This window comes from Diabrotica virgifera, chromosome 5, assembly GCF_917563875.1.
Source record: "Diabrotica virgifera virgifera chromosome 5, PGI_DIABVI_V3a".
In the NCBI taxonomy this organism is placed as follows: domain Eukaryota; kingdom Metazoa; phylum Arthropoda; class Insecta; order Coleoptera; family Chrysomelidae; genus Diabrotica; species Diabrotica virgifera.
Window position 1 is genome coordinate 237,463,973 of NC_065447.1, and position 15,853 is coordinate 237,479,825.

The window sequence follows — 15,853 nt, forward strand, 5'->3', positions numbered from 1 at the left end:
TTAACAAAGATATGACGTTTATAACGTTACAGTTTTTTGAAACTGCCCAACTAATTTTTGAATTTTAACACCTTGTACATACTTGTATACATTTGTATACAAATTACATAGAAGTTTAAATTAATTCCTGTAAGGATTACACGCCAGGATGTATATTAGCTGCAAGTGCACGTGTTCATGGATCCCTCGAGGGTATGTTACAAACTGCATATCAATGTAATTCATCACGAATTCCGGCGTTGAGATAGTTTAACTACACGGCAATATTATTACCACGTGGAACTGTTTAGAAAACAGTGATTGCACGAATCTACCCTTTGTTATATATTACTACTATTTACTACGAATAATTAACAATAAAGACACGCTTAAAACCGAAGGCGCGTGAAGAGCTACGCTGAATTTGTAATTAGGATAAACCATGTTGTTTGTATAAGGATGTATTAAAATGCCCTTTTTATTAAAAACTAGCTGACCCAGCAGACTTTGTACTGCCTCAATAGATAAAAATAAACTTTTGTACTTATACAATAAACTTAAAATAAACAAAAGGAATTCGCAATTAATAAACAAAAAATGCTGGATGTGAATGAGGTTTTATTATTATTTTTAATTAAGTACACGTGATGTTTGAACTAATAAAGTTTAGTTAGAAGTAACAAAATAAATTTTGTAGTACAACCGTACAACAGTTACAATCTTAAATTTGTTTATCTTATAATGAATATAACAGCTTTATTTTGTCTACATTCAAAACAACCCTGTATTTATAATTGGGTTCGGGGTTGTCCAACTATATAGGTGTTGATTAATCAAAATAAAATTAAATTAAACTTAAATAAAAGTAAAAAGAATCTAATAAAAATAAATAAAATTTAATAAAATGGAATAAAATAAAAAAAATAAATAAAATTATAAAATTAAATAAAATTAAACAAAATTAATTAAAATTAAATAAAATTTTATAATTTGCTGCTTGTTCTTTTCGTGTGCTCAGAACTTTTCTCCTGCTTGCCGTTCGTCATAAAGTTCGGTATAGAGATATTTTTTGAAAATTTCGAAAAATTAAAAAATTCATATTTTGCCCAATTTAAGTCCAAAAGTTAAACAGTTGCCCTTTTCTTCGATGAAATTTGTTGCTCGTTCTTCTTCTGTCCTCAGAATATTTTTACGGATTAAGATATTGTATTTCGGACACCGATACGTGGAAAATTTCATAAAAATCTATTTAGTCGTTCTCGAGTTATGTGTTGGTAACTAACACGACTTTCTTTTGTTTAAATAGATGTAAAATATTTAAATGGCTATTAAAAAATAACTCTTAGTGATAGAAAAGTGAAAAATGGTTGTATGTATCTTTACGTTCCACATCATATATAATTTAAAAAAAGAGTTTTTCCGAAGAAAGTCCGAAGAAAGATAGAAAAAAATATCAGGGGGCAACCCCCCTTATGACCTACCGATATGAAATATAGATAATGAAATACTCCCAGACCGGTCGAATATACCTGCTAAATTTCATAAAAATCGGTCAAGTCGTTTCGGAGGAGTATGGCAACAAACACTATAAAAAGAGTATTTTATACATAAAGATGTAAAACCTTCCTTGAACTTCCACAAATAAATCAACATCAAAATTCGCCAAATCAGTCCAGCCATCCTTGAGTTTTAGCGAGACTAACGACCAGCAATTGATTTTTATATATAAGATAAAAAATCCTCGTTCTGTAGGTACCTATTCCAATATTTTCCAGGACCATCTATCCTGGCATTCCCTTAATATGACCATCTTCCCATGGAAGACAATTAACATTAAGTTATTTGTCTTCTTTTAATATCTTCTTGTATATTTCTGCCCATATGCATATTTCTCGTATGCTCGTTTCGAAATTTCTCTAATTTTAATCTTCTAAAACTCCTACTAATAAAATCCATTTCGGTTGCTAAAAGAATTTTTTGTTAGGTCAAACTGGCAAACAGGCGTATATCCTCTATATAAAAAAATTGATTGTACATATCGTCGCCTCAAAGCAACAGTAGGATATGTAAAAAAATGACTTTTGTGATATCCATGTCAAATGGTTCGAAATAAATCGTTATGTTAAGTGTAACACTAAGATAAATAAAAAGTGATATACTTTTTTCATAATATTACATATCCTTGTGTAGCTTAATTCCTTTTAGCCCAAATTCTATGATGCAACACTAAATCATATCATTATATTTTGTCGTTTACCCATTTTGATCATCAATATTAATGCAACACTAAGTTATCTTACGCACATATCCTACTGTTGACATGTAGTTATTGCTGAGTTGCGATTATGTCTTTGTTTATATTATCCAGCTTGCGTTCATAATTTTATCTTCAATAATCTTAAACAATAGTTCTATTACATTGATGTTAAAAGGTATTTAAGAATAAAAATCAATAATTCAGCCAATTTAAATTGTAAAAATTATGGGTATTTAGAAGAAATCAGTATTTAGTGTATTTAGCGAACAAAAATAATACTGATTCTGAGTTGTTATCTGGAATTTATCAAGCACAGGAAAAAGGTAAGTTAAATTCATGATAAGTTCCTCTTTTAGAAATTTCGGGCTGATTTAAGAAAATGCAATAAGTTTTTACTTTCACAACTTTCAGCATCCGCTATTACCAAAACTGATTCTGATGATTTTTTTTTCATTTTATTTTGTTTATTATCTTGTCAAATTTTTAAATTATTGGAAAACAAATATGTTCATGTTATAATTTATGTAATAACATGTTTGAACAACAAAATTGTTTTGTTTTTTGTATTGAAATGTGTAAAATTTTAAACAAAACTTTAGTGCAATCTTTTATTTTTATAACAGAAATTTACGGATATCGTTAAAAACAGATTATCTTTGAGGGCAACAGTAGGACAACTAACTTTTTTTCCAATTATTTTTCACTTTTTTATGAATTAATATAAATTGTTATGTGACGCATGTAAAGTTAGGTACTCAAACAAAATTCCATGTAAATCCATTCAAATATAAGAAAGTTATTAATTACTGAAGTTTCGTAAAATTTTCAATTGCGTTTTTCTCGAAACTACATTATTTTACATATCCTACTGTTGCTTTGAGGCGACGATATGTAAAGTTATCCATTAAATTCAGCTTGCCATGTCAAAGTACATGCCATCATCAGAGCTTTGTCATATAGGACTTAAATGCTTCATAGAAAAGTAATTGTAGACATCATCAATCAGTCAATCGCGTTCACTGCTGGACATAGGCCTCCCTCAGTTCTTTCCAGTGTTCTCTACACTGGGCCGCTTGTAGCCAGTTTCCAGCTGCTCTTTTTATATCGTCGCTCCATTTAGTCGGTGGTCGTCCTCGGCTTCTTTTGCAGTTTCTGGGCCTCCATTTCATGATTCGTCTTGTCCACTGTCCATCTTGTGTTCTAGCTAAGTGTCCTGCCCAGTTCCACTTAAGCAACGCAGCTCCTTCGATGACGACTTAAACTCCTGATCGTAGCCTGATTTGTTGGTTTATGTGATCTCGAAGGCTCACGTTCAGCATTGCACGTTTCACGGCTCGTTGTGTAACTCTGAGTTTATTCGCGGATTTTTGCGTCAGAGTTAAAGTCTCTGCTCCACAATTTTGCAGAGCCAAAACACATTGGTTATACCCACATAACAATTTCATGTTCTTAGTAGATTCATAGAACATACTTTTCAGAAAAAGTATATACTTAGAATATGCGTAATTACCATTGCGAATGTGCAGAGCATATACTGAGTATATACTACATTACAGTACTTAAACGTTCTATGTATATACTTAGAATGTACTACCGCACTTCTTTTCAGTATATAGCAAGAACATACTTTTTAGAAGATTCTAAGGAGGTGCTATAAACCTTCTATTTATATACTTAGAATGTACTATCGCACATATTTTTAGTATATGGGAAGAATATTCCAAGGAAGTGCTATATACCATCTAGTTATATACTTAGAATGTACTATCGCACATATTTTTAGTATATGGGAAGAATATTCCAAGGAAGTGCTATATACCTTCTATGTATATACTTAGAATGTATTATCGCACATATTTTTAGTATATGGGAAGAATATTCCAAGGATGTGCTGTTTACCAGTTTGACCTATATTTAGAAGTGTGTACAAGTCATACAGTATTTTCCATTTTTTTTTATTTTTGATAGCCTTCGTTACATGCTAAACTTCTGAGCAGTAAGGGGTAATATTTTAACTATGCTTTTATAATACCAGGTATATTGTATGTCATCATTATTCTGGTTTTATAACCATGTGTGGGTGAAGCCTCTAGCCTCCTCAAGAATTCTTCTCCAGTCGTCTCTATCCATTGCCTTCTTCTGCCAAACACGTATAAACATTTTTCTCATGTCTTCATCAATGTTGTCGAAGAACCTGGGTGGGTCTTCCTCTTATTCTTCTTTGATCAATGGTTATAGCAAGGAGCGTTTTTATAGCTGGGTCAGTTTGTTCCATCGGTATTACACCTCAGGCGTCTTATCTTAATTTATTTTATGAAATCTGTTTCTTGGTATACTTATTCTATAAAGTTAAAAGTTGTATCGTCTTCTCCCATGAGTCTCCTTGCCACGATAAGACTTGTCGAGCTCATTTGTATAAGCTTGTAGAGCCAAAAATAGGAGGTAGATTAAATATTGGATTTGATGTAAGCTGAGTAGTTGGTACTCTGATGACTAAAGTCTGTATGGAGGGTGGAATATCAAAAGAACGTGTAAATAATAAATTGTCTGGCAGCTTCGAAGTCGACAGTGGACTCAAACAGGGTCATGCGTTATCTCCACTCCTTTTTAACCTTGTATTAGAGAAAGCCATGAGGTCGGCCGAAATAAAAACAGAACTGCTTTCGGTTCAAGGTCCCAAGTTATTACTAGCATACGCAGATGACATTGATCTCGTTGGAGACTCCATCCTATCCACAAAAGCCATTTTCAACAAGGTGAAAGGAGCAACAAGCGAAGTAGGTCTGAGGATTAATGAAGAGAAGACGAAATATATGTGTATAAATAGAACGACACGAAGAGACAAGATAGGACAAAATGTGACGGTCAACACCTTCTATTTCGAAAGAGTACAACGTTTTAAGTATCTGGGGGCCGTAATCACAGCTGACAACGATGTTACTGAAAAAATAAAAGACAGAATCCAATCAGAAAATCGCTGTCTATTCGCACTGGATGGAAAATCAAAAAATCTTACAAGAAGTTCCAAGATCAAAATCTATAAATCCATCGTCAGACCTGTACGAACATATGGTTGCGAAACGTGGACCATGACCAAATCAAACGAAGAAAAGCTCAGACGTTTTAAACGAAAAATACTTAGAAAAATTTTCGGACCTCACCACGAAATTAACACAAACCAGTATAGGATCAGAACCAACTTTGAATTAAAAGAAATCTACAATGACACCGATATTGTCCAAGAAATTAAATCACAGTGACTAAGATGTGCAGGCCACGTGCACAGACTTCATAACGAGAGACTTGTAAGACTGGTATGGGAGGAGATTCCTACAGGCAAAAGACCACTCGGACGTCCCAGAATGCGATGGAGAGATAACATCCAAGCAGATCTCCGAAAAACGAACATCCCATTTGACCCTAGGTTCATGGAAGACCGAACAAATTGGAAGAAAGTTGTACAGTCAACCAGGACCCACCCAGGGTTGTAGCGCTACGTGATGATGATGATGAGTAGTTGGCATCCCAGTATTGTTGCCATATTGTTCTTGGTTTTCTTTTAATACAAGATTTTAAGTCATAACTGTGTGTGTGTGTGTGTGTGTGTGTGTGTGTGTGTGTGTGTGTGTGTGTGTGTGTGTGTGTGTGTGTGTGTGTGTGTGTGTGTGTGTGTGTGTGTGTGTGTGTGTGTGTGTGTGTGTGTGTGTGTGTGTGTGTGTGTGTGCTTGTTTTTGGCTTGGATGCAAGTCCATTTGCCACAGATTTTTTTTATGTCATAATTATCAAGATAATTATGTACGATAATAAAATAAATTCATATTATAAACATTTATAAATATATATTATTACTTTTGAGAAAACTAACTAGCAGATTTAATATGTTCATATCAGCGGTACAGACAACATTATGGATATGGTAAGGTGGTAAATAATTCTTTTGAATAAGTGATTGTATTAGAATTTTTGTATTTAAGTTATAATTATTGCAATTAAAAAATATATGATTTAAGTCTCCGAAAGACCCACAGCTACATAATGCATTTTGTGTTATACCTAATTTGGATAAGTGAGCAGGAAATTTGCCATGGTTTGTTTTAATACGAAATAAGCAGGCGGAAAATAATTTAGAGTGTGTGTGCATTAATTTAAAATAAGAAGAACCTGGCAATTTTGGATGAATACTAAAGTATGGGTTGAATGATGAATTTGCTAGATTAATATATTGATTTTCCCATTGCGACTGGATGTTAAATTGTATAATATTTTTGTTATCTCTTTCAGTAATTATATTACAGAATTCTCCCTCTGTAATTGCAAGTTTAGCCAATTGATCAGCTTTTTCATTACCCATTATCCCTATATGTCCTTTTACCCAAACAAAAGTTACATCAATATTTTGAAGGTATCTTTTAATGTCGCATAATATTGGACATTTTAGCGTCTCGAATTTGGTACTTTGAATAGACATCAATGAAGATTGATAATCTGACATAATAACTGCTTTTTCAATATTTCTTGATATTAACAAACTTATGGCTTTTTGAATAGCAAATAATTCTGCAGTGTATATACTGCTATGCTTTGGGAGCTGATACAATAATGATTGGTTGGCGGTTTGAATAAAAACGGCACAACCGACGCCATTTATCGTCCTAGATCCATCAGTGTAAATAGTAGTTATGTCTTTGTCTACAAAATCTTCTAGTACGGAATTTAGTATTGCTTTGTTGATTTGTTTGGACTCTGTATACTTCGGTATTATGACTCTATGTTTTTTAATTAATTGCATATAATTTATGTTAAACATTGGTAGTTTTTTATAATTGCCGTAACTCTTGCTGTAAAAGTCATAACTAATTTGGATGTTACCAGCAGGATCATAATGATGTTGAGGCAAGTTTTGCGTGGTGGTTTTAAAAGTTTTTTGCCTATTATACGAAGATGGAATCGTAACCAGATTGGAGTAACTGATATATTTTGGAAAAAGATAAGTTGGTAATTATCATGGATCTTTCGACGGATAGGATGATCAGTGAATAAATTTTAGATTAGATTGAGGCTAGAGGGTCTGTGCATACAGCAACTTGCTAATTTGTTGACGAAATTTATTTGATAGCTTAAAGCATGCTGAATGATTCGGCAATACGAACGCTGCAAAAGGATCGGATAAGGGACGACGTGATAAGAATATGTGAATTGTAACAGAACAGCCTGCCACTGTATCATTTTTTGGCGCAACTGTATACATATAGTACTACATCGTATATCTTCGTATAAAGATAAGTTTTTATAAAAAGTCCCCCCTGGAAGTTGCTTTACCTTATCTGGTAAATGATGTGTTTAATTGAGGGATAACTCAACTAATTTGTTGTCATTCAGCTTATGTGGTCGTTCCATTCTACTCTTCTGCTTTTCACCCAGTTATTAATGTTGTCCACCTTGCATCTCCTTCGTATATCTGCACTTCTAGCTCTATCCGACAGCGTCTTACCATCGATTTTTCGCAATATTTTAATCTCTGCTGTTTCTAGCATTCTTTTTGTCCTTTCTGTATCAGGTCGTGTTTCTGCCGCGTATGTCATTATTGGTCTGATGACTGTTTTGTAAATTCTGCCTTTTCAAGGCAGTTTTCAAGGAGTTCAGTAGACTTCTGCATATTTACATTTGGTTTAGTATCCATGTCTTCTTCTTCTTTGAGTGCCTCTCCTATCGGAGATTGGATATCATTAGGTCGATTCTAATTTTATTTACTGCTGTTTTGAACAAATCGTTAGTGGTACAGCAAAACCACTCTCTCAAATTTCTCATCCAGGACATTATTCTACGGTCTGGATTTCTTCGTCAATGGATTTTTCCTTGCATTATATTTTGTAGGAATGTGTACTTTTGTCCCCTCATCAGGTTGCCTAAGTATTTAAGTTTTCTCTTTTTTATATTCAGTAGAACTTCTGGCTCGTTATTTATTCTGCGTATTACTTCTTCATTTGTAATTTTATCCACCCAACTTATTCTTAGTATACTGCGGTAGCACCACATCTCAAAGCTTTCAAGATTTTTAATATTCCTCTGTTTAAGAGTCCATGACTCAACACCGTAGAGCAAAGTACTGAATACATAGCATTTTAACATTCTAGTTCGTAGATGAATACTAATATCACGATTACAAAATAATTTTTTCATTTTTATAAAAGTAGATCTGGCAATTTCAATACGTCTTTTTATCTCGTGATTTTGGTCACCTGTTTCATTGATAAGGGTTCCCAAGTATTTGTATTCGTTTACTTTTTCAAGTTGGGTACCGTTTATTGTGATACTAGTATCATTTATTGGATTCTAACTGAAGGTAATATATTTGGTTTTTTTGACGTTCATCCTTATGCCGTAGTTATTACATATCTCATTCATACTTTCAACTAGATGTTGTAGATCTTGCGCTGTTCTTGCCATTATCACAGTATCGTCAGCATATCGAATGTTATTGATAACTTCTCCATTGACTATTATCCCTTCGTTTGCATATGAGAGAGCTTCTTGGCATATTTGTTCGCTTTAGATATTAAACAAGAGCGGTGACAATATACAACCCTGTCGTACCCCTCTACGTATTTCTATTTCGTCCGATGTTTGGTCTTCTATTTTTATATTAGCTCGCTGATTCCAGTACACATTTAATATTATTTGTATGTCTCTGGTGTCAATGTTCTTACTCTCCAGGATTTCTTTGAGTTTACTGTGGCGAACTTTGTCAAAGGCCTTTTCAAAGTCTATAAAGCAGGCGTGTACCTCTTGGTTAACATCTAGGCATCTCTGTGTTAGAACGTTCAAGGCAAAGAGAGCATCCCTTGTACCTAATCCTTTTCTGAATCCCATCTGTGTATCGTTAATATCGATGTCTAGTTTTTGATAGATTCGGTTGTGGATGACTCTAAGAAATATTTTAAGCAGGTGACTCATCAAGGAGATTGTTCGATGATCTGAACATTGCATTGCCTTAGTTTTCTTCGGTATGGTGACAAACGTAGACAGCAACCATTCTTGCGGTATTATACCAGTACTGTATATTGTATTGAATATATGCAATATTATGGTTACGGATTTATCATTCAAAAGCTTCAGCAGTTCTGTAGGGATTTCATCAGGTCCGTTTGCTTTTCCATTTTTAGCATTTCTTATTGCGTATTCTACTTCTTCTTTCAATATGTCTGGCCCAGTTGCATTGATTATCTGAGTTAAGTTGTTTTTATCGTCTTCAAATAATTCATTCAGGTATTCTGTCCACCTTTTTATTTTATTCTCTAGATCTACAATAAGATTTCCATCTTTGTCTTTAAGTTTACCTATTTGGCATTTCTTTATGCTTCCTGTTATCTCTTTTACTTTTTTGTGCATATTGAACGCATCGTACTTTTTCTCACAGGTTTCCATTTCTTCACACTGTTCTTTAATCCACGCCTCTTTGGCTTCTTTTATTCTCTTTTTTATTTGTTTGTTTATTTCTTTGTATTTGTCTAGGTAATTCTTCATCTTTCTTCTTTGTTCCATCAAGTCTAGTATGTCCTGTGTCATCCACCCCTTGTTCTTTGTTGTCGTTTTTGTCAGATGTTTCTTTCCTGCTGTTTGTCTAGCTGTATTTATGTACTTTAATTTTTGGTTAACGTTATCTGTATCGTTAATTTGTTGTTGCACTGAACTGAGGTTTTCATTTATTTCTTCTCCTGTTTCTTGTCGTATATTTTTGTTTCTAAGTTTATCTAAATCTAGTGTCCTTCTGTGTGGTCTGCTAATCTTTTTTGGTCTCGCCTCTATCACAGTAACTACCGGATTATGATCTGAGCCTATATCAGCTCCTGGGTACGTCTTAGTACATTTAACAGCATTACGATACCTCCTTGCTATCAGAATGTAGTCTATTTGATTTCTCACTATTTTTTCTTTGGTATTTTGTGGAGATGTCCATGTATATAATCGCCGAGAAGTTAATTTGAAAAGGGTGTTTGTTATTACGAAGTCTTCGCTCTGGCAAAATTGAATCAATCGATCTCCTCTGTCGTTTCTGTTTCCAAGTCCATAGTTTCCTACATGTTCTCCTACCTTACCTTGACCGACCTTGGCATTAAGATCGCCCATTATTATGTTAATGTGTTGCTTTTTTATTGCTTTCAGCATTTCTTCTAAGTCGTTGTAGAATTGTTCTATTTCATCGTCATCTTTATCTGCTGTTGGTGCATAGACTTGAATAAGATTAAATTTATTAAGTTATGTCTTTCTTTAATTTGTATTAATATTAAGCGTTCTGAGTAAGAAGTACAGGTAATCAGAGAATTTTTCCATTTCTTTGAAATGATGATTCCAACTCCGTACCGATGGGTGTTGTTGTCGATTCCGGAGTAATAAAATACGCCATCATTTCGTGTTGAACATTTCCCAGATCCTGGCCATTGTGTATCGCTGATTCCTAAAACATAGATGTTTAGTCTATTCATTTCTTGTTCAACATTATCCAGCTTTCCTGCAGAGAACAAACTTCTCACATTCCACGTTGCAACTGTTAAAGTTGTTGGTTTCTGCATTTTTGTACAAGGATTTTGCAGGTTTACGACCGAGTGAGCCTTGTAGTCTTGTGCTTTTCTCTCTCTGCCGGATCTTGGTATCCGATTCCCATGATCAGTAGAGTTTCCACTATTTTTGGTGTACGCCGTAATGACTTAACTAGGGGTACTCTATGAGTCTTTAATGCAGTGGTTCCCCGTTGCCTTCTGCATCCTTCCACCGTTGACCATCCTTGGTTCATCCGCCTTCGAGACCGATTTCTCGATCTCAGGACAAAAGAGTGCCCTTCCACATACTAGCTCATCCGCCCGAAGCCGTTGGCCAGTAAGTGGTGGGATTGCTTATACCGGCAATCATTCGGTAGATTTCACCATATCTGGTTACCCTCACTTAGTTTAGCCTGCAGGCCAATGCAGTTGCCCGGGATGTGGCACGAGGAGCCATAAATGAGAGTTGGATGTCTTATGGGGACCAGTTATCAAGAACCATCTCCCGTCCATGACGCTCGATGTGGCCGTTCCGATAGAAAGGTACTACCCCTATAATACATCCCATACATCCCGATGTAGTATCGATGTAAAATATTGTATATCAAAATAAAATATAAAAAATTCTGTGATAATAATGATTTTAGATATGTGATAATGTGTTATGTTAATGGTTTTAGATAAATTAGGAGATTAGTTGAAGAAATTCAATTAGAAGGTACTTAAAAATTAATTTTCCTTTTTATATAAAAGTATTTCCACTCCAAATTACCATTGTTGCTTGTGTTTTTGTCCACGCCTTCATCATGCTGAAATTTGTAAGTATTTTTTACATTATACATACCTACTATAATTGTTTATTAGGATTTTCAGATTTTTTTTATTTAAACAAAAATAACTGTGCATCAACTCTGAAAGGTATTAGCGAATGGTACAACACAAATTAGAATATTTCATCAAATATTGATTGAGCTGGCAGCTTATTAGATCTTTCCTGTTGCTACATAGTCATTTAGTCATGTCGCTTTTTCTTATTTGGTTGATGTGGATCTTTGGCATTCTAAAATAAAATGTTTAAAAGTAATTTCGGTGGTGCAGTTATGGCAGACACGGATAGGTTTTTATTTATTAACTTGTTTATTTATTTATTTTTATTTATATATTAAGTGCGGAACCCATAGGTGGATATGAGTTTCGCAATCCTATTTTCGAGGAAAGGAGTATAGTTTTCTTAAGTTTTTTTTTCCTTTAGTACAAGGCTGTGGAATCTGTCGCATACAATAACAGTGTCATCAACGTATCTAACATCGGTTCAGTATTGATTTTCACTTTAAAGTCTTTATCTTGCAAAGCCTGTTTAAAAATTATATCCGAGTAGATATTAACTAACGGCAGATATGAACTCTTTGTCTGACGCATCTCTTAATGTTACATTCCTCGGTTAATCTCTCATCGACTCGTACGGCTGCTTTCTGCTTCCAATACAAGTTTTATAAAATGTAGTAATGAAACACAGACTTACTCACAATCATTTAATTATACTTTGACGACCGGTTTCGATCTCTACATTATACAGATGATCTTCAGGTCGGCGTTACAAGTAGTTAAATGCTACAATAAAGAAAACCAGAGTTAGAACATTATCTGGTTGCACAAGTGTTAACAGAAAGCCAAATTCGAAAAAATTTTTTGCAATAAAGGTTTTCAACTGTTGACATTTCAGAATATTGATACCTACAAATGCACACCTATGAGTTAAAATGCTCATAAGCATATATGAGCAAATGGGTGCATGTAGTTTGTGAGTATGTGTTGAAATTTAAATTATTAACAATTAAAAACAAATTAAACCATTAAGCAAACTTAAATATGCATCCAAACTCAAAATAGCAATAACAAATAGATAGTAATATTGTTCAAACCTACTTACATGCCGTTACAAGGGATGCGTTGCCACTTAGTTGTTATCATATTAATTCCTCCAACTTATGCTGATTGGTTTGCTGGTAGGGTTATACGGCAAACAGACATGTTACGCAGGTCAAAACAAAGTAAATTTTTTTTTTCAGGATCCTTTCCAAATTCAAAAATTTACTTTGTTTCGACCTGCGTAACATGTCTGTTTGCCGTATAACCCTACCAGCAAACCAATCAGCATAAGTTGGACGAATTAATATGATAACAACTAAGTGGCAACGCATCTCTTGTAACGGCATGTAAGTAGGTTTGAACAATATTACTATCTATTTGTTATTGTTATTTTGAGTTTGGATGCATATTTAAGTTTGCTTAATGGTTTAATTTGTTTTTAATTGTTAATAATTTAAATTTCAACACATACTCACAAACTACATGCACCCATTTGCTCATATATGCTTATGAGCATTTTAACTCATAGGTGTGCATTTGTAGGTATCAATATTCTGAAATGTCAACAGTTGAAAACCTTTATTGCAAAAAAATTTTTCGAATTTGGCTTTCTGTTAACACTTGTGCAACCAGATAATGTTCTAACTCTGGTTTTCTTTATTGTAGCATTTAACTACTTGTAACGCCGACCTGAAGATGATCTGTATAATGCAGAGATCGAAACCGGTCGTCAAAGTACAATTAAATGATTGTGAGTAAGTCTGTGTTTCATTACTACATTTAATATGGACTCACATATGCAACCCATTCAATATTTTACAAGTTTTATAATATACTTAGGTCTCTACCATCAATACTTTTGGTTGTTAATACATTCAAAAGTTTCCCATGTTGTACCCTATCAAAAGCATTTTCGTACTCAATGAAAGCCATGTAAATATTTTACGTTGGTCGCGGAATTTTTGAAGGAGTACATTTACGCCAAGAAGTGGCTCAAAGGCACCTAGCGCATTCCTAAATCCAAGCTGGGTTTCATCTTGGTCTCTTTCTCAATTACTCCTTATTCTTCTGTCTTGTCCACTTTCCAAATTCTGGAAATTTTGTCTGGTCCAGTTTATTTCTTGATTCGTCTGATTTTATACTCCAGGGTAATAAGCTAGAAATAGACCGTGTTCAGGACACTCAAAGATCCAGGTAGCTGACTACTTTTTTAGTTATTGTATACCTATAGGAAGAAAACCTACCTGTTTCCTGCCTAGAGTTCGCGTCCGTTTTTTAATTATTAACAATTTAGTGCAAAAATCGCGATTTTTTTGTTTTTTTTTGGACCCAATTCAAAAGCTAAATAGTTGACATAAAATTATAAAATTTAATTTTTTAGAACATTAAAAAACCTTCAAAATGCCGATTTTTTTAAATTAAAAAGTTAATTTGTTGCTAGGCAAATTGCAAAATAAGTGAAAAGCGTTATTTGTTAATAACTCTTTTTTTAATAAAACTACCTGAGAAATTTAGTGTTTCACCCAAAGTTGGGTATTGGGGGTCTAGGACATTTCGCCGTCGCCGTTTCGCCGTCGAGCCATTTCGCCGTCGCTGTTTCGCCGTCGAGCCATTTCGCCGTCGCCATTTCGCCGTTGTTAGCATTCGTACTTATAATTTCTGGATGATCATTACTTGTATATAAGTTTTGAATGGTTTTCGAACGTTTTGCATAATGAAAGTTTTTATTTTTGATACGGTAAAAACAATTGAAATTGAAATCCCTTCTCTCAATATTGTTTATTTCCGGGAATCTGATAAAAGTCATATTTATCTATTTAATGATGTATTCTAATTATTATACTCTTGTTTATTGTCCTTAATTTCCTAGAAATAATAGAACGTTCTTGTAAACTTAACCAATGCCGGGATGGCGACGGCGAAACGGCCGACGGCGAACTGGCTCGACGGCGAAACGGCCGACGGCGAAGTGGCTCGACGGCGAAACGGCGACGGCGAAACGTCCCAGTCCGGGGTATTGGGGTGCTTAACAAACTCTCAAAATTTGAGATAGATGTATTAATTAGTTTAAGAGTTATTCTAATTGCTTATCCCAGAGACCTGTATTTTGCAATAACATAAGACAGAAAAGAATGAAGATAGGGCAATTCTGCGTATGCCAAATGAAAGTAGAAAACTGATGCTATCAAAATGTACTAAAAAAAGATAAAAAAAATATCTAATATAGTCAAAAATCCTAATGCCAAATTTGTGAAATTTTGTAGTTTATACACAACTAGAATAACTTTAAAAATATTATCCGTAGAAACAATCATTTTACATATTAGAAAAGCTGGTATTTTACACGAATTTTTAAAAATGTAGTTTAATTGGTGACTAATCGTGGTAAGTGAAGGGGGAGATGGGAGCCGACAAATGCACGAGTTCAAAAACTAAAAAAGGCAACTTAAAACTACTATCATTTTCTATATCTCGGGATCTACTGAATATATTTTGATCGTTCTTTTTTTAATATGTATGTAATTTTTATGTACATTACAAATATGCAATTTGTCTAGAGATAATAAACAGTCTAACTTGTTTAAACAATTTTTGAAAAAATAATTTTTTCACAAAAATCTATGATTTTAATCATACTATCGTTATTAATCATAGAAAAAGTTAAGGTATACTTTAATAAATAAATTATCTTCAATAAATAATTACCTAAAAATGAATAACCATTTTCAATTTCGTTGCAAAATGAAAATACAACCGAACCATATTCCAGTCCAATCAGAAAGTGCAGCAAGTACCTCTACCGGTTTCGAAACTTATTAGTCTCTCATCAGGAGGCACATATGCTGCCCTCTCTGATCCAACCAAAACAAACCCCAGCGTGCAGACCTGGATTGCAACGAACGAAATGGCATAGATGCCCTAGCGGCAACTGCTAGCAAAAAGAATAAGTTTTCACTCTAATGGCATATAAAACAACATAATGCTATTCTACACCCCACCAGAATGAAAACAATGGGAGCCTTCTCTGGTTACACCTCCGAGGCTTCTACAATTTGCAAGCCATACGGATGCTGAGACTAAGGAAGATGAGGGAATTCTACAATTTACAATTCACGTCCCATCTGCTCAGCGCGGTAAAGTTCCAACGAGAATGGTTCCCTTCATACTCCAATCAGAGTAAATGTAAATAAAAAATGAATAACGATTTTCA

General features: G+C 34.0%; 1 protein-coding gene across 1 annotated transcript in view; it reads left to right on the forward strand.

Moving 5' to 3' along the window:
• Nucleotides 1-7,503: 7,503 nt before the first annotated feature.
• LOC114332375 (keratin-associated protein 19-2) overlaps nucleotides 7,504-15,853 on the forward strand; it is a 30,689-nt gene continuing 22,339 nt past the window's right edge. The window contains exons 1-2 of the mRNA XM_028282160.2: nucleotides 7,504-7,563; nucleotides 11,454-11,591. Coding sequence (XP_028137961.1) covers nucleotides 11,580-11,591 — 12 coding nt within the window. The 5' untranslated portion in view covers nucleotides 7,504-7,563; nucleotides 11,454-11,579. The remainder of the gene's footprint in view (nucleotides 7,564-11,453; nucleotides 11,592-15,853) is intronic.